The following is a 20,135-nucleotide window of genomic DNA, read 5'->3' on the forward strand; positions in this document are numbered from 1 at the left end:
AAATTCTATATACATCACCTTTAGCCACCATCATCACCAACGGACAAACATCATGTATCTTCACACTGCACCGTGGGACTAGACAAGGATGCCCACTCCCCCCCTCTCTTTTTACCATTTTCATTGAACCATTAGCAGCAGCCATCCGTCAAAACGACAACATAAAAGGAATTCAAACACTAAATATACACCACAAAATAAGTCTTTACGCTGATGACATATTATTATATTTACAAGATCCTTCATCATCATTACAAGAAACGATTAAACTCATTGATTCTTATTCAAATATCTCTGAATACTCAATCAATTGGAGTAAATCTGCTATACTTTCATTACATTCCACCAGTTTGGATGTGACATCCCATACACTACTAACTCCTCTGTGCATCGATCACATCAAATATCTGGGTATTAATGTTTCCTCCAGGCTGTCAGAGCTGTTTAGACTCAATTACATTCCACTACTTAAAATTATAGATGAGGATCTACAACTTTGGATGAACCTACCACTATCTATTGTGGGCATAATATCAGTAATTAAAATGACTATACTCCCTAAATTAACTTATTTATTTACAATGACACCAACACAACCCACCGTTTCTTGGTTTAAAACACTAGATTCAATAATTACCAAATTTTACTTGAAAAACAAGACCCCAAGAATCAAATTGACCACTCTACAGAAACAGAGAACGCAAGGAGGACTGGAAGCACCACATTTTTACCACTACTTTATGGCCAATCAGCTTCAAAATATACACAAATGGATTCAACCTAACCCATCAGAAAGCACATGGCTAGATGTTGAACAAACAATTTGTAAGGACATCAATACTTCAGATTTACCCTTCTACAATCAGACAATCAAAAAGCATCACTGTTTTAAAATGCCGACAATAGTAGCAGCTCTGACAGCCTGGTGGAAATTCCATAAAATCACAAACTCTCCTCTTGCACCATCTAAATACACCCCAATTTGGAATAACCCCGATTTTACAGCTAACAAGAAGCCACTTAATTTACGCACATGGGCAGAAAAGGGAATCACACAACTTCAGCATATCTTTCATAATAATAACCTGGCATCATATAAAGTACTTCATAGATTTCATCTTACTGGACGAAAATTATTTAAAATGGGTTTTACTTCAGAAACATGCTCGCACTGTACACAAAACACCCCTGACACCTATCTTCACACATTGTGTCATTGCACCCCAGTTAAAGAATTTTGGGAAAAGGTTACGGAGTCACTATCTAACCATATGGGATGTCACATCCCATTGTCTCTCTCCCTTTGTATATTAGGTGACACATCCATAATCAACTCAAATGATACAGATAGTAAATTACTCTTAGTAGCTCTAACTATCGCCAAAAAACTATCCTCATGAACTGGAAATCAAGGAATAACGTACATATTTCATCTTGGAAAAACTTAATAACAGACTACATCTCCATGGAAAACCTGTCAATTTCCACTCCAAATAATACAACAGAATTGAACCCCTCTTTGTTATCTCTCATAAACTTCCATCAATCTTGAACCCGTTGACCCTCTTTGTCTGAAGCCACTCTCAACAACACACCATTCATCAATATCTAACCATGTTGGCTGTATGTGCTGTATTCACACAAACCGTGTTGGCTGTCATGTATGTTTTGTTGACTCTGGTTACTCTGTATTTGATTTGTCACCTTGAAATAGTATGTTTGTTTGCATAATAATAAAAATAAATACAATAAATAAATAAAAAAAGATAAGTAATTTTTTTAATTAACCCATTTTAAATTAAAAGCGATATCGTTCCAGTGGACAGAGATCATAACATTAGCACAGAATCAGTTCAGAATCAATCACCAAAAGGATCAGTTCGGTTCAGATGCGCTCTGTGTCAGTCTGCTTCACGCTGAATCGCACATGCGCAGTATCATCAGCTCCTCGGTTCTCGAATCGGACGCGTCCGAGAGAAACGGTTCTCAGTTCAGTGTACTGGTGATCCGACAACCGATGCAACCGGTTCTTGACTCGAGAACGAGAAACGCTCCGGCGGTGGGCGTGTACGTTCGTTATCTGGCTCTGCTGCACAAATTTTCCCCCGGCCTTTATTTAAGACCGGCCTTTATTTGTCCGTGTTGACCACGCCCCCGGCCACTATAAGAGGCCCGGCGTTTATTTGACTACCGGTTTTTATTTGAGGAATTACGGTATATATATATATATATATATATATATATATATATATATATATATATATATATATGAGAAATTACTTTTCCACCCTTTTTTTACTTGGCCTAGACAAGATTTACAAAGATAACTTTTACACAAACAGGATTGGTAAGCATCTCTATTATGCATTCACACGTGTGTCTGTTGTCTGCTAAAATTCCATTATACAGTAAGTATATTTACTGTAAATATATTTTCTGTGTGCTAATAAACACCAACGGAAGTTTTGCTGACAGACCGATATATATTTTGATGAAAATAATCAAGAATATTCCTTTAGGAAAGGCAAAAGGTGAGACAGAGAGAGAGGAGGAGTGCATAAGACACTAAATGGAAGTCGCAGACAATCCCAGGGAATTGTTCTGCTTGTCAAGGGATATACTAAGCACGTCCTAATAATGGAACGGCAATTTATGAGCTCTAGATCAGAAAGACTTTATTGCACAATCTTTTCATCCTCTTGGAACAGAAAACCTCTGCCCTAATCTCAAGATTTATCATAGAGAACAAGGCAGACTTTCAGAACTTGACACAATCATTTATTTCACAACCTGTACTAATGCACAGTTACTAAAGCCCAGGAAAATATAAACACACACACACACACACATATACACATATATACATATATATATATATTAGGGATGTGCACGGATAGTCGAACATTCGAATATTCGTTCTGCTCTAATTATTCGATAAATAAAAATGATATTCGAATTTCGCAAAAAAAAAAAAAGTTCACAATAAAACCTAATTTGGTCACTTTCTGTGATTCTCCACGGCATATTTGAAGGTGTATGCAAGCAAAAAATAATTAATGAATGATTAAGGGGCCATTCACATATCGCGCCTAATAAGGCGTGGAAAAGGCTATGCGCGCCTCTTTCTCCTTCTTTCCAAAGCGCTCGGGCAGAAGCGCTCCTGAGGCGACGCGTTCTCTCCATGAAGACGGAAATTTCAGCAAAGGATAAATGGATTTGCAGCACAAAAAAAATCGCTTTCAGTAGCTCTGCTACTAAATTTATTTCAAAATGGCAATCCATATACAGCTATGATCAGCTGTTCCTTCATCTTAGCTGAGCTTTCAACGTTGTTACAGGAAAGGATGAAGCTGAATGTTTAGTTCTTGTTACATGAACTGCGGTGCGCTTGTAGCATTCTGAAAGTTGAGATGTTTTTAACTCGATGCTGTGCGGACGCGCCTGGAAAAAAACGGGACCGCGTCGCACCGCGTGCGCATCGCGACTGCGTCGCTTCCATTATGAGCGCGCATACCGCGCGCGCCTACATTGGAAATAACGAACTTGAGCATGCAAAAGACGCGATATGTGAACGCCCCCTAAAAGAACTGCGGTCTTCTACAGTACTTCAAATATGCCGTGGAGAATCACAGAAAGTGATCCAAGAACATTGTTGCAGCATCTCTCAAGCAACGAATAAACACTGCTAACTTGGAGAATGCAGTGAAAACTCCTCTTCTCGCGTCTGCCCTAGACCCTCGGCACAAACATCTCAGGTTTCTCGATGAAAACATGAGAGAAGTAAGAAAAAAAAACTTTTTTGAACATTATCAAAACATTTTCCTTGATGCGAGTGGTGCGGATGCAGTCGCCACGATGAAGCGGATGCAATGCCCACTCGTCGGAAAAGGCTGAGCCAGTTCTCCAGCGATGATTACAGAGAGTCCAGCCGAGACGAGTGGGAACAGTTCTTGCTGGAGCCATGTATTCCACCAGATGAGGATCCCATTCAGTGGTAAACGAAAACACGAAGCGCTTCACAAAACTGATTCGCTAAGCACACCGTTATTTGTGAGTCCCGCCAACGTCTGTGTCGTCAGAGTGCGTTTTCTCCACGGCCGGCCTTATTGTTAACAGACTAAGGAGCCGACTTTCACCCAATCATGTTTACATGCCCGTATTTCTTAACAAGAACATTTGAAACAATAGAAAAAAAGCAAAAAAGATTTGCTGACAGTTTAAAAGTTAAGTGTAAGCTACATTCTGTACAATAGCCTAATTGCTGCAGGCTGCTTTACGTTTTTTCTTTGTTCACTTTTTTTTTTTTGCTTTTAATCTGTACTTTTGTTTGTTTGCACGCATTGTTAAAGGTTTTCAGCTACAAAACACGATGTGTAATGTTCAAGCTTATTGTAAGCTTGTTCAAAATGACGAAAACAAATGTTGCTGAAAAATAATGTCTGACTCATTAAACTTAATTTAAATAAACGAATATTCGAATATTCATTTTTTGTGAGCTCAAATATTCGAATGTGATATTTGTGGAAAACGCCCATCCCTAATATATATATATATATATATATATATATATATATATATATATATATATATATATATATATATATATATATATATATATATTTATATTTATATTTATATATATACATGTGCGCGTTTTTTCCTCTCCAATCATAATTCTAGTTTTCAAGCCTCATTTCTAGCCTTTCTAACCATTTTAAACTAAAAATAGGAAAACTTTTTTTCACACAACAGTGTTTTGGGGGCCTAAAAAATAAAAACATTCACATTTCAAAGTGCACATTTTAAAAATGATATCATTATCGTCTCTGTGTAAACTACAAAAACGTGACACTGACATCATGCTCATGCATACTGCGTGTTCAGTTTATATGTGCTCAGACACATAGTGATTATTTACAAAGTGACATCAACTACTTGCCTGTTTTCCATTTTAGTACATCGCTGTCATGTAAACTTACCCTCACACCTTTAAGACTTTTATATGTATATGTATTATATGTTTATAATCTCTGCATATGTTACTTCACTCTTCAGTCTTATTGTGAATAATATTGTGATGGTTGATTCTCCAGTTAACTAGATCTTCAGAGGCTGTCAGTTTTCGTTAGTAAATATTTTTGCCTGTTTTTGATACAATATTTGTCAAATATAAGAGACAAGTGGAACAATGTGCTGCATGTTAGGCTTTAGATGTGTTAAGTCAAGGAATAAGCTCAACTGCTGGGAGATAAAAGCAGTCAATCAATAGAAAATGTAAAAGAACAGTATTTATTTGAAATTAGCTGTCTTTAATATATTATAACATTTTAAATGTCTTTACTTTCACTTTTGATCAATTTAATGCGTCCTTGCTGAATAAAAATTTTAAGTGAGACACAACTGGTTAATATCTATAATTCTTTGCATAAAATTTCATATTACAGAGTATGTTCAATAGTATGATTTAGTCTTTCTCATTTTTCCACATACAGATATTCCTTATAAAAATGTAGCAGGTATACAGTAGTCTGTGTGTTTTGAAGGAGAAAAACAAATTGGTTACATCCATCTTTTCTTACTTAACACTCATTTTGTGGCAGCGCCAACAGTTCACACACACACACACACACACACACACACAGAGAGAGAGAGAGAGAGAGAGAGAGAGAGGTCTGTCATATAGTATTCATGCATATTCATTACTCTTTATGTTTCTTTCTTTTTGTTTTTTACAGAAACCTGCTTGACAAAGACACGTTTTCCAAATCAGATCCAAGTAAGATTCTTTCTTTCTTTACTTTTTCCTTTGTTGGTCAAATGCATACTGCACTATGAAATATGCTTATCAATTTCTCATTCCATGGTTTACTATGACCTCGTGTATGCCAGTACAATCAACTGCTTTCAGCCTCGTTAAGAGGGGACTTTCTTCACTCTCTGAAAGCCTACACAATCACATGACTCATTGCTTTTGTTTGCGTTCTCTCGCACTGATTGTGTGAAGTAAAACTTCCAAGCTTCAAAACTGAATGTGGCACATGCCTCAGATATAGACACGCTGTGGGCAGCCTGCTTATTGTAATATTTGCCTCCAACTCCACAGAAGTCCTTTTGAGAGATGATAGTAAATGTTGTTATCCTACTTTGGGTGTTTTATAATGTCTTATTTTTTATTATTATTTTTTAATTGTAATTATTTTTATGATCAGTAATGACCTATCTACTCTCAAATACTTTGCATAAGTAGAATACACAATCACTTAATAATTTATTTGCTTGTTTAAACACTCATTCAGTTATGTTTCCCACTCTTTGTTGTGCTCAATTACACTTTCCCTCAATCACTCATTTCACTTACTCATTTACGAACACACTCATTTTTCACATATGCAAATACATTACTGTATCCACTCACACATTCACCCATTCATTTACTCTTACCCTCACTCACTGAATTACTAATTTATTCTCTCACTCACCAATTTGTTCACTCTCTCAGCCTCACCCATTGAATCACTCATTGAATCACTGTCTCACTCACTCACTAACTCAATTACTCACCCATTCACTCAATCTCACCCTCACTCATTGAATCAATCATTTATTCACTCACTTACCCATTCATTCACTTTCTCACCCTCACTCACTCATGGAATCACTCACTCACTCACTAGTCTGTACTCTTGCTCACATTCATTTACTTGTTTATACACTCGTTCATTTACACTTCTCTCATTTGAACTTAAAATATAACATAATGAAGTTCACAAAGCAGGTTTGGGAGGAGCCTAATCAACGAGTCCTGCCAGTTATCGTTTCGACCGAATATAAGCAGCAGTCAGTGTTCCATCCAAGTGACTATTCTTCCGGTATAGTGACCCTGCCCTATTCCGTGAAACATGTCCCACCCTGAAAAGCTTCAACTTCCTCATCCTTCGTATTCTCCTTCCACCACCCAGCCAAACCCAGCTTCCTCCAGTTCCGGTTCTTGTACAGGCCACACCAGCAAAAAACGAGGTCGTCCTACTTGTAACCCTCCTGCAAATTCTGGTCACCCCCACCTCTGACCAGGCAGCCACAGACCCCAGACGTCTCAACTTCTCCTCACCTTCCAACCCAGCCAACTCTATCAGGACCATTATCAACTACTCACATAACAAAATGGACAGTTAACGGATTGCGGCATTCTCTTACCTCCTCAAACATGTATTTTTCCCATAGGCAAACCAAAGTACAGTTGTAAGCTCTTTACACAAAGTCACTATCTGGAGAGATTCCACCAACTGTGCCCCCTAACAACCCTCAAAAAGCTTCCAGTCAACTGTCTAAAAGAGCAAGGCTAGCCTCGTTCAACACAGAGGCCGAGACAGCCTCGGGCTCTACCAGCATTTCCTCCCCGGCCGCAGCACCTGAACTTGCACCTGCGTCCACCTCTGCAGTCATAATCTCCGACCCCCAGCCCAGTAGCACAGATCTTGCAGCCACGGTCTTAAGCACTTTGCATTCACATGCCAATTTAGCCCCTCAAACATGCTCCCAAGCTCTCCCCTTCGCTCTTGCCCACACCATTGTTCCCCCTGTCCAAACACACCTTTTACCCAACTCTCAGTTTTTTTTTGCTCAGCCTCGCCCATTCCTCACAAAATCCCGCTCCTGTCCTTCCTCCTCCTACTTCTTTTCCCACTATCTTTCCAGCATGAGGCTGACTCCACAATTGGGTCCCGTCCTGGTATCTTGTCTGCATCCCCCCTGTATTTCCTATATTACCGTTCCAACAGTAACTCCGGCTCAAACCATTGCCATGGAGCCCCCATCCATGTCCATTCCGCGCCGCACCCAAATTCTCTCAGGTATGGACATGGACTTAGCATCTCTTCTATTTCTCATACCACAAAAAGACTGTGATCGATCCCTGAACTGTGGCACTTTTTCCGTGACCCTTAAAAATTAAGCCTCTATCTCCCATCACATTTTCTTTCAATCGCAGAATTTGTTCTAGCATTTGGAAATTATACAGACTTAATCTGTTCAGTTTTTCCAAACAGGTGTAAGTAGCTAAATGATTACCTCTCTATTATCACTGACTTTTTTCTGTCATTCGGCGGCAGCCACTTTTACACTTATCACAAGCTATTTTCAGTGAAATGCACGATAAAGGTTGTGCAGTGGAACCATTTTTGCAATAACGTCAAAGATTTGTCTGCCCCGTGTACAAATCTTCAGCAAAAAAAAGATACATATCTAGAAAAATACCTCTCTGTGAATGTATCAATGTTATGTCTTGAGGCTAAATCACCCTGACGAAAATTTTACTCACTGATTGCTTTTTGATCCTGGTCTTGAAAGTCTTTCAGATACCACTTTTGTCTGTAATAACTTACAATCCACCATGTCAGAACCAGATATCGTAGATTCCCTCCCCGCTAAAGAGGTGGATTCTAATTTTTAATCACTCATTTGAATCCCCCTGTTTGACGTACATCGCATAAAATAGTACATCGGTATAGCCACCTGAAAATTCTCAGGAACGGAGCGCATCATTATTGATCTCTGCATTCCCCACGATTGCTCCGTCCTTAGCATCAATAGTCTAATCCCCCTCTCAGAATTCTCTTTACACCATCACAATGTTAACCAAGAAATTCAACTAATCAAATCCCACCGGCCGCGGAGCATGGTTAACAAAAATCAACATCACGTCAGCCTTCAAACTCATGCCATTAAAACCGATTTCTGGCATCTCTTTGGGGTATACTGGTGTAACAAATACTATTTTCCCGTCTACCTGACTTTTGTTGTAAAAGCAGCCCAAAATTTTTTGATAGGCTTTCCAAAGGCCTTTGCTGGATCCTTGCTAACAATTACAACATTCCCTACCTAATTCATCTGATAGATGAATTTCCTCGTTGTATCACCCATACATTCTCTTCTGGCTGCTCACCTCAGCACAGTTCAAATAATTTTCTCTGAACTATGCATTCCAATTGCATCCGAGAAAACTGGGGGACCCGCCACCTCCCTTGAGTTCCTCAGAATTCTCCTCGATTCAGGCAAATTCCCAGCCTCACTCCCTAAAGAGAAAATTGACAGAAATTCCAATGTAATTAATAACCATACTTCGGCCACAAGAATTTCCAAACGTGACCTTCTTTCCCTGCTAGGCCACTTAAATTTCCCTATGAGATCCATGCCCCAAGGCCACCCTTTTATCTTCCTCCTCAACCTTATCGCTCTAGCATCCTCGGTCCCCGGCTTAAACAATTTAGTCTGAATGATTGGTGTAGAGCAGATCAATCTCTGGCTTTTCTTTCTTAATCAATGAAATGGCCTCACCTTTTTCTACAATGCCCAACAATAGCTTAACTCTTTCAAAACCTTCCATCCTCCCAGATTCAATTTCCTGAGTTCTCTCACAATTGTTTCTTCTTTTGCAACTTTTTTCCCACCACTTCAAATAGATCCAACCGGGCTCCATAAAAACATATCCACTTTTTCCATTCATACCACTCTGAAAATACAGCAAGATTACACAATGCCCTTTTCATCCTTGCTTTCTTTGGTTTCCTCAGATGCTTCGAATTCACCTGTAATTCCAAATTCAATCCCAGGTTCCATCTGGCCTTCTCCAACCACCAAATACTGGACAACAACACAATTTGCTTTAACATCAAATGTAGCAAAAGGTTGATTATTGCACGGCCATCCAATTTTAATTTTTAACTTACCAACCCCCTCCAGCCTTACCAATCTGTTGCTCTCTTCTTAGCTCCTTCTCAACGTTCTGAAATTCAGTCTCCCACCGATCCCCTTTTCGTAGACTACAACAATAGCCCTTTTCCAGACATTGGTTTCATAAGCACCTCAAATCAGTCCTGAATAAATCAGGCTTTTCAGCAAACCATTACTGCAGTCATTCCTTTTGCATAGGTTCCGCAACTTCAGCTGTCCAAAACGGTATCCCCGAAATCCAAATAAAGAGCTTAGGCCGGTGGTCTTCAAACCTTTTTCAAATCAGACAAGTAAACCAATCTCTCATTCAATAATCCAGCCACCACACATCTGTCTTTCATTAATCAACAAATTACTTTTATTTTGCAGAAATAGCACACACTGCACAAATATAGAGTTTCTCACTGTTTGCACATAATAACCACTCTCCTACATGGTTTCTTTATTGGTTTTTAACAACAGCATTAATATTTATCCATTTATGGACAAAAATGCATGCAAACTGCTGTGCCGTGCTGCTAAAATCTATCACGCAAAAAAAAGCCCCTCCTCATGCCCAAAACGGGTTGCCTGTGCATGAGTATCCAAAACAAGTTTTTCCAGCTCCACTTCACAGTTGCTGAGTGAAAGGAGAGTTTTATAATGACAACACTCATTTATACAACACTTTATTCAAAAGGGAGAATAGCTGCTTGTTCCACACGTCATATGTCATTACGTTATTTCTGCGTCATTGCACATGCACAGTCCTTTTAGTTTCATGGTTCAATCTGATAGAGTGTCCAATCCGATCGAAATTTCATTCAAATCGAGCTCAATTAAATCGATTAATGTTTTTACATGAAGGCTTTCAGGCCGATTGAGCAGTCAATCTGATTACAAACAGATTATTTGGTTGCATTTAAACGTAGCCACTGCCTCACCTAGACCAATGTCTCAAAACAGGGCATTTTCTGTCTCCCAATCCTAAAACCCTACTACAGCAGTAGTGTCAAATCCTTCCGGCCCAGTAATGATTCCAATCGCTGTTAACCATTGCCATTTGGCTATTTTTCTGCTGCAAAAGAGACTTTCTCTATCCCGAAAAAATTTAACAACTTCACTTCAAAACCATTTTTTTCTTTCTTTTCTGAATTGATTAAATCTTTTCACTGTTGAAGCAGTGGCTTTCCTACCCTAATAACTAACAGCTCATTGCCACAGCAGTGAGTCATCCTTCAAACCCCGCAAGATTCCTTCGTCACTACCAGAGATGTATAGTAACGAAGTAGAACTACTTCACTACTGTACTTAAAGGGGTGGTTCGGGATTTTTGACATTGGACCTCATTTTTAAGTCAGCCTGGTTGTTATTCATCAGTGGAGACATTTTTTTTTTTTAATTATCCAGTCTTTATTCTCGAGGTCGGACATCCGGGACTTTTACTCCCATAATGCACTGCGCGCGCATAGCAACCGCGGCGAAGGGTAAAACAAACAAACGCTCGCCATTAAGCAACACGAAGCGGAAGACAAATGAGCGCAGATATGTCGAGAAAACTGCCGAGAATCATGCCTAAAAAATTAGCAATGATTCGGCAAATCAAAGAATAACAAAATAATACCACTGCAGAGATGGCCACTCAATTTTCTGTTGCTATGTTATGACATTGCTATGCATAATGGTCGGCAGCTCTACACTGATAAGCAACAATGAAATGCACTAGTTGTGTGGGGAATAAGATACGTTTCTGCAGTTAGTCTATTTTTGCTTTTTTGAAAAAACCGTGTCCCTCACTGACACTGTACAAGCTGTGCCACTGACAGACTGAGCTCATTACAGCCATTGTGTAACACAGTGCTTTTGAATAAACATTTTTTTTTTCTAAATGAACAGTTAATGTAATCGATGCTTGATGGGTATTTAAACATGACTGCAAGTGTAGGACACATGGTATGTACACATGGTGTTCACACCAGGGGATTTGATGAGGTAATTGTATATGTCTGGATACTCGAGCCTGGGCCATGCCTTTGGGTTGTTCTCCCAGGACTCAGCTGGATGTCGATAGGGACAAGATTGTAACGTTAAACCTACAAGCGACAGCTTTCTGTGGTACCTGGTCAATGCAGGCGCAAGTAGACTTTCTATATATTGATAAGACATTCTGTAATAGAAGAAAGAAGATCTGTATTTGTATAGCTGCTAGCGCCTTTCACATACATGTAATGTTAGCTAACGTTAGTCACAAAGCGCTTTACATGAGTGTTTTATTACATTCACTTCACTTCTCACCACCAACATACATTTGCATACACAGATATCATTCATCATTAATACAAAGTAGTCCGTTAGTATCCATAACTGACATAATCCACAACAAAACTTCTGTGAATAGATACCTTTTTGATTTTCCTCGGGCTTTGCCTTGATTGCCTTCGGTTTGTTTTACCCTTCAAACACGGCGGCGGCTTGTTGCTATGCAGGTCACATGATTTGTGACGTAATGCCGACCAAGAGAATATTTGGATAGATAGCCGATGCTAGGCTAGCGCGAGTCAATGGGTATATGTTAGCCAGCCATTAAAAACCGTTTTACCTGCTCCACAGTGCACCAAACGCAAATCAATTATAACACTAGACTATCGATGCAAATGTCCGTTGATAGAATAATGTTAGAAATCAAACTTACCTTTCATCACATTGCATTAGTTATAATTTGTTCCCTGTAATCATAAGCCTTGTCGACAGCAGCAGCGGAGTGATATTGATTACCTAGGCAACCGAGTGAGCCGGTCCACACATGACGCAAGTGTATTTACTAGAGCCCGACCGATATGGATTTTTGGGGGGCGATGCCGATATTAACTCGAAAAGAGCCGATTTATAAGCCGATATTTTGATTTTAAAAATAATCTGGATATTAGACCCATTTCCTATAAACTGCATTTACACAACATTCAATAGCAAAATATCTGCCTGTTCTATGTATGTGGGCTGTATAAACCATTTTCCAGAATGGACTATGTAAAAAAAAAGCCTTAGATTACAGTCTCAATGACTAAACAATTGCACATCAAAAGTATATATTTTTTAATGATCAAAAAACAGTCTGGTTTTAAACATTTAACACTTTTACTTTCTTCCAGTTGAAGCTGGTTTTAACAGTCTGTGTGTTTACTGTAAATAAATTATAATACTAAAGTTAAAGTATTTGCAGAAGTAGTCCCACACTTTGCTGCTACAGCATTCACCTTTTTCAGCCATCTGTAGGCAGAAAGAGAGACGGAGAAAGAATAAGCATGTGTATTAATAATATCACCATGTATCATTACTCATGTCATCATTAGAATTATAATAATAATAAACTGGGATCTCCTACATAGGCAAAAATGAGAAATATATTTTTTTTTTATTTGTCAAGCAATAGGTATTACCTACTTATATTTAACAATATTATTTCAACATTTTCCTGTTATGTCTGTAAAGCTGCTTTGAAACAATATGTAAAAAAAAAAAAAAAAAAAAGCGCTTGTTCAGCTCACATTTATTTACATGTCCCCTCTGGTTTAATCATTTCTGACGCACCTACTGTAGTTACTGTAACTACACTATATTTGCTCTCACAGACACATTCACAACAGACCCGTATATCTTCTCCTCTTCTCTTTGTGCAGTCTGAATCAAAACATCGTCTTGCCTACTATTACCGGAAGATTACGGAATCAATTCGAAGTTGAATGGTTAACGTTAGTGTCATGAACACACCGCTGTCAATTTTGAGAAGAACCACCTTCAAACAAGTTAATAGCAAGCATTTAAGGGGCCTGCTAAAAAGGAAGCTATTAGCGTTAAAGTAACGTAACCAGCCTGAATTCACCAAATTGTTCTCTGGACCTGAGGGTAGCCTCTTCTTCCTTGCTTCTCTCTTAATTCTCATCAGCAGGACTAGCGCTATCGCTCGCTTCTTACAACGGGACAGATACATGTTTGCTGCTGACCGAAAGGAGGAGGAACAGACTATGAAAGAGCTCCCGCTAAACGTTTTTAAAACTCCGCCTATGCCATAGCGCAGCGCAAATCGCGTTGTATCTGAAGGGCAACGCTGAGCCCAGCGGCAAGCGCCGTGCATACCGCGTACTGTGTGAAAGGCCCAATTACGCGGTCATTATGTGGGAAACACACCGCAATAGAATAAGAATAAGTTAAACGCTAACGTTATAGTTTGACCTCCTATTAACGTTCGCGCTCTTCCACTGATAAACATGGTATTAGCTTTGTGGCTAATCTAATATAGCAATGCATTAGCGGCTGTAAGTGATGTTACAGAATATTTAGAAGTAATAATGATAGGACCGTTAGCTAGAACTACCACACAGTTTTTATACACAGGGTATGAACTAAATCTACAATCATTTCACATGACGAACGACAGACTCACCGTCAAAACAGTTGATCGCTTTCTTCTGTAGTGGACTTCTGGCGCTGTTGTTAACTCTGGAGCTGCAGAGCTCCCTCTGGTGGGCACACTATGCAACACTCATAACATGTTTCTCATGTTTCATCGGCCGTTATAAATGCCGATGCCGATTTAAATGCAATTAGCTTATATCGGCCGATAATATCGGCCGGCCGATATATCGGTCGGGCTCTAGTATTTACCTGCCGCTGGCACACTGATCATTACTAACCGGAGCAAAGTAAAATTCCGCAGCGGCTGAGAAACTAGTTCCTTTAGGATCATTGAGATGAAAGGTAAGTTTGATTTCTAACATTATTCTCTCAACGGACATTTGCATCGATAGTCTAGTGTTATAATTGATTTGCGTTTGGTGCACTGTGGAGTGGATAAAACGGTTTTTAATGGCTTGCTAACATATACCCATTGACTCGCGTTAGCCTAGCATCGGCCAACTATCCAAATATAAGGACTGGATAATTTTTTTTAAAAATGTCTCCACTGATGAATAACAACCAGGCTGACCTAAAAATGAGGTCCGATGTCAAAAATCCCGAACCACCCCTTTAAGTACTAAAAGACGGTATCTGTACTTTACTAGAGTATTATTTTTTTCTCCTACTTCCACTTTTACTTCAGTACATATTTTCGATGAGTTTAATACTTTTACTCCGATATTTTTTTGATGTGCTGCATCGTTACTCGTTACAATTATAAAAATGTTACGAATCATTCCATTACAAACAGAACTGTAGATGGCAGGTTTGATGAAGCTGGCACATCATTGAGCAAATCAAGCGATTAAGAAGACTGCGCGTGCTGACTGAACTGCTGTGAAGAGAGAGATGAACACCGAGCCAGATAATGACTCGTTCACGAGTTAAGAACCGGTTGCATCAGTTTTCGAATCACCAGTAGTTCTTTCTGAAAAGTTCAATTCAATAAACCAGTTGAAGAAAACAGTTCACCGGTTCTTTTGCGCTCGACGTAATGGCGTCATTTGCGATGATTGCCCTTGATTCAAGCCTTCGGTTTACCCGCGCACATAACATTAGCACAGAATCAGTTCAGAATCAATCACCAAAAGAATCAGTTCGGTTCAGACGCTCTGTTTGTCGGTTTGCTTTCACGCTGAATCACACATGCACAGTATCATCAGCTTGGTTCTCGAATCGGACACGTCTGACAGAAACGGTTCTTGACCACTGATCTATAATATAAGTTATATATATAGATGTATTATATATATATAGTGTTCTTGACTCGTGAACGAGTCAGTCTGTTGTTCGTTTTCTGGCTCGGCTCGGTGTTCATCTTCAGTTCTCTCTTCACATCAGTTCAGTCAGTGTACTGTTTGAGTAAATGAATTACTCCGGGATATTGGTTTGTTTGAACTCAGAGGGAGTGCCAGCCACATTAAACAAGTTAACAGCTTAAGTCATTTGTGGATTAATGCGTATTGGAGACGTGAACCGTATAAAACGATTCAGTTCGATTTGGTGAACTGGTTCAAGAAGATCCGGTTACATCGAATGATTCGTTCATGAACCGGATATCACAAACTGCTTTGTTTTGAACTGTCTTACAACAGACACGGAAGAGAAGATAATGCTGAATAAAGTCGTAGTTTTAGCTATTTTTTGGACCAAAATGTATTTTTGATGCTTCAAAATTCGGGTTTGAAATAACATGAGGGTAAGTTATTAAAGACATAATGTTGCAAATTGGGCGAACTAACCCTTTAATCTGTTTTTTGTTTACAAAAAGTTACAGTCAAAGGAATTGTGATTGTCCTTTAGGTTAATCATTTGAAATAGTAAAAACAATGTTCAAACTTTTGACTACTTTCTTTAATAACTACATAACGCAATACTTTGATAGAGCACTTGTACTTTTACTCAAGTCTGGGTCTCTAGTACTTTATAGATCTCTGGTCACTACCGCAGTACTGACATTAGCTTTTACCCATCAGCAGTGATTTCTTTCTTTTTTTCAGCTTTCCTTTTCGCCATAAAAGAGTATTTCCCCATCCCTCTCGCAGGAGTGTTTTTTCTCCTTAAAGGGTTAAATAAGTCTTTTTGGGGGGTAAAACCAATTTTTTTTTCAGTTGGCGACAAGCTACTGTCCTTTATAAGCTGTCCTTTTATGGGGGGTTCTCGGGCCTCGGTTTTTGAGCCTCAATCATGGACAGCAAGCCAAGTTTGTTTTACCATTACCTGGCAGGACTGAATGGGCAAGTGTATTTGTGAAATTAAGTTCACAACACAGGTTCGGGAGGAGCCGAATCTACCAAGTCCTGCCAATCATCATTTTAACCATATATAAGCAGCAGTCATTGTTCGGTCCAAACCACTATTCTTCTGGCATCCCTCCACCACCCCTCCATATTGCATATGGAAGATTTAGAGGTGATTACAATTACAACCATTCTCTTGAAAAATGGCAGAAAATCTGCCGGGGAAACACAGACTCTGAGGATATACCATAGCCTTTACACATATTGGATCCACTTAGGTCAAGTCAAGTCAAGTCACCTCTATTTATATACCGCTTTAAACAAAATACATTGCGTCAAAGCAACTGAACAACATTCATTAAGAAAACAGTGTGTCAAAAATGCAAAATGACAGTTAAAGGCAGTTCATCATTGAATTCAGTGATGTCATCATCTCAGTTCAGTTTAAATAGTGTTTTTCAAATTGGTGTGTTTCACCGGGCCTCGAAGAAATGTAGAGCTGTGAGTATCATCAGCATAACAGTGAAAGCTAACACCATGTTTCCTGATGATATCTCCCAAGGGTAACATATAAAGCGTGAAGAGTAGCGGCCCTAGTACTGAGCCTTGAGGTACTCAATACTGCACTTGTGATCGATATGATACCTCTTCATTCACTGCTATGAATTGATGGCGGTCATATAAGTATGATTTAAACCATGCTAATGCAGGTCTCTAAGTCTAATTACTTATGTCTCTACATATGGAAACCAGCCCTCTAACGGTTCTCAAGTATTCATTGAGTGAGGGCCTGGTGCGGACATTCCGCCAGGTCTGGCTGCCAAGGGGATGGAGGAGCTCGACAGGGTCTACAGGCCAGACACTCAGGTGCGGTTTTAGCAAGCCGACACTAAACTGAGGCCTCTCGGTGCTTCTGCCTGTTTGAGGTGAGAACACAGGACGATACCGGTTCAACACAAAGGCTATAGAACCTAGCGAATGTGTTGGAGGTCACCCAGCCCACAGCTTTACAAAAGTCTGTCAGCGAGGTGCTACAAGCCAGCGACCAAGTGGATTCAACACTTCAAGTAGAGCGAGCTTGCAACCTGAGTGGATAGGGAATATATTGAATATTAGCGATAATATTACAATAATTTTGACAACGATTTTTTTATTCATCACATACACAATTATATAGAGCATATATAACCAGCAGTGAAATGTGAGTCTTGTCCGCTCCATGGACAGTGCAATTATTAAAGAATACAACACAGAATAAAATATACATAAATATAGCTACGAAAGAAAGAAATAAAAGTAAACAATAAAAATAGTAAAATAAAATATAAAAAAGATGTATACTGTAGAATTAAATATAGAATGGAAAATAATGTGCATGAAAGTAGACTGTAGTCCTAAATATTAAGATACCAAGGGATGTACAAGAGGCAATGTGCATATGTGCATTATACTGTAGTCTTAAATATTAAGATACACAGGAATGTACAAGAGGCAAATGTGCAAGCAGGTTGACACTGTCAGTATGTCAATGTGAGGTAGTGAATGATCAACATCTTACTGATAACATCTTAATGATACTGAGACATTTAGATGTTAAGAGGCTGGTTTTAGGTTTAGGAGCCTGATGGCCTGGGGGAAGAAACTCCTCCTAAGTCTCTCAGTTTTTGCCATCAGGCTGCGGAAGCGCTTACCAGATGGCAGCAAAGGGAATAGATGGTAACTGGGGTGGATGGAGTCTTTGATGATTTTAACAGCTCTGCTTTTGCAGCGTTTGAAGTAGATGTCCTGCAGAGAAGGGAGAGCAGATCCTGAGATGTGCTCAGCTAAGCGCACAACTTTGCGGATTGCTGGTGAGACCCTGAATTTTCTCAGCTGTCGCAGATGGTACAGTCTTTGCCTGGCTTTATTAACCTGAGTTTGAATGTGTATAGTCAGGTCTTCGGAGATGCTTACACCAAGGTACTTGAAGCTGCTCACCCTCTCCACAGGGGTCCCGCTGATCATAAGAGGAGTATAGGGCTGCTGCTGTCTCTTCCTGAAGTCCACAATCAGCTCTTTAGTTTTGCTCACATTCAGAGAGAGACCATGATGTTACAGTAGTTTCTCTACCTCATCTAAGTATGCGGTCTCATTATTGTTGTGAAAGAGGCCCAGAACCACAGTATCATCAGCAAATTTGAAAAAAGAGTGGGGTGCTGCCTACCCCAAGAACCAGTCATCCAACCTCGAGGGCTCGGGACATGATGGAGGTTTCCACTCAAGCCCTACCCTCTTGGCGGCCTGGGAAAGCATAGCCATCATGTCTTGAGGGCTGTAGCACAGCCGAATCTTCCTCTATAAATAGCTCCAGCTCGGCCTCCGATGCAGCGATTGACATCCAATTGCCGGGATGAGCCCCAAAGGATACGGCTGATAGGCTCCTTGTAGGGCTGAACGATTAATCGAAAAGTAATCGAAACCGAAATTCAGAACCTCTAACCGACGTAATTTTCCCATGTCGGTTATTTCGGTTCTTCCCCCTTAAAAGCATACTAGCGCGTGTGTAGCCACATGACTCTGCCCCGTCCAGTCAGTGGCATTAAAGCAAAACACGGTTCAACACATAGTGATGGCGCATGAGCGGTGAGCCTTGCGTCTTCACTAAACTTTGTCAGTTGTATTTGTTTTATGGTTTGGACATTCAAGCGATTAGATGATTGGATGTGTATTATTATATCGAGCTACCATGTTCGCGCAGCTGCATTGTGGCACAAACACTCATATAAACAGTAGCTGTGAAGATTGCATGCACAGAGGAACGCAGAAACTAATTGTCAGCGCTGTCCTGTGATTTATCACTAAAGTAGCTTAGAATCTCAAAACTTATTATAGCATTGTAATGAATTAACCTTCATATTCATCCGGAAGAAGGAGGCGGGAACCGGCGGACAATCAAAAACATTTTAATAACAAAATAAACACAAAAACAGCGCACCAGCCCCTCGCGGACGACTGGTGCGCGCAAATAAAACCCAAAACACAACTAAAAGCCCAGGCCTGGTCCTCTCTCGTCCTTCACTGTCGTCGCTCCAGTTTTATATCCTTCCATCTCCTCCATGGGCCTCGAGACCGGTGGGTCGAACAGGTGTAGTTCATCTCCAATCACTCCCCCGGCCTCGCTCCCATGTCCCTCGGCCCCGCCCCACTCGCCACAAGCATATTTTTCTACTTTTGAAGGAACTAGGCTATTTACAATAATATAGAGACGGTATGACTAATTTACACACGCAATCCCTCGTACTGGTGCTGTGCAACCCTCTACATTGTGAGTAAATCACTGGCTTTAAGCCATTGGCTAATAAGTTCTTAGATTTTACTCGCCAGTGTGTGTGTTCAATGCTATTATAAGATTAGCACATTTTTACTCACTGAACACCGACTAAGCGCTTCAGAGTTCTCTCTCCATCAAGCGATCTGTACTTTTCAGTTCATCTCAATGGACGCACAGCGCACCTGTATTTGACGCTCTGTAAACTCTGTGTGAAGGTGCATGACTCTCCGTCGCTTTACTGATAGCGCTGTTTCTCACACATGCAAAGAGAGAGAGAGCGAGGGTCTTACCACGCTGAATCGACGCACTACATCTAAACTATATTCTTTATCTTCTCCTGTCAAAATAATGGAGGTCATTTAGAATTATTCAACTTTTTTGAACAAGCAGAAGATATGCCGGTTTCTCCGGTAGTGGGCGGA

At 39.9% G+C, this 20,135-nt stretch overlaps 1 protein-coding gene across 1 annotated transcript in view; it reads left to right on the forward strand.

The window, feature by feature from the left end:
• The window catches only part of LOC132099089 (copine-8-like), a 230,629-nt gene that overhangs the window by 45,407 nt on the left and 165,087 nt on the right, over positions 1–20,135 (forward strand). The window contains exon 2 of the mRNA XM_059505532.1: positions 5,736–5,776. Coding sequence (XP_059361515.1) covers positions 5,736–5,776 — 41 coding nt within the window. The remainder of the gene's footprint in view (positions 1–5,735; positions 5,777–20,135) is intronic.

The sequence above is a fragment of the Carassius carassius genome, chromosome 22 (genome assembly GCF_963082965.1).
Source record: "Carassius carassius chromosome 22, fCarCar2.1, whole genome shotgun sequence".
In the NCBI taxonomy this organism is placed as follows: domain Eukaryota; kingdom Metazoa; phylum Chordata; class Actinopteri; order Cypriniformes; family Cyprinidae; genus Carassius; species Carassius carassius.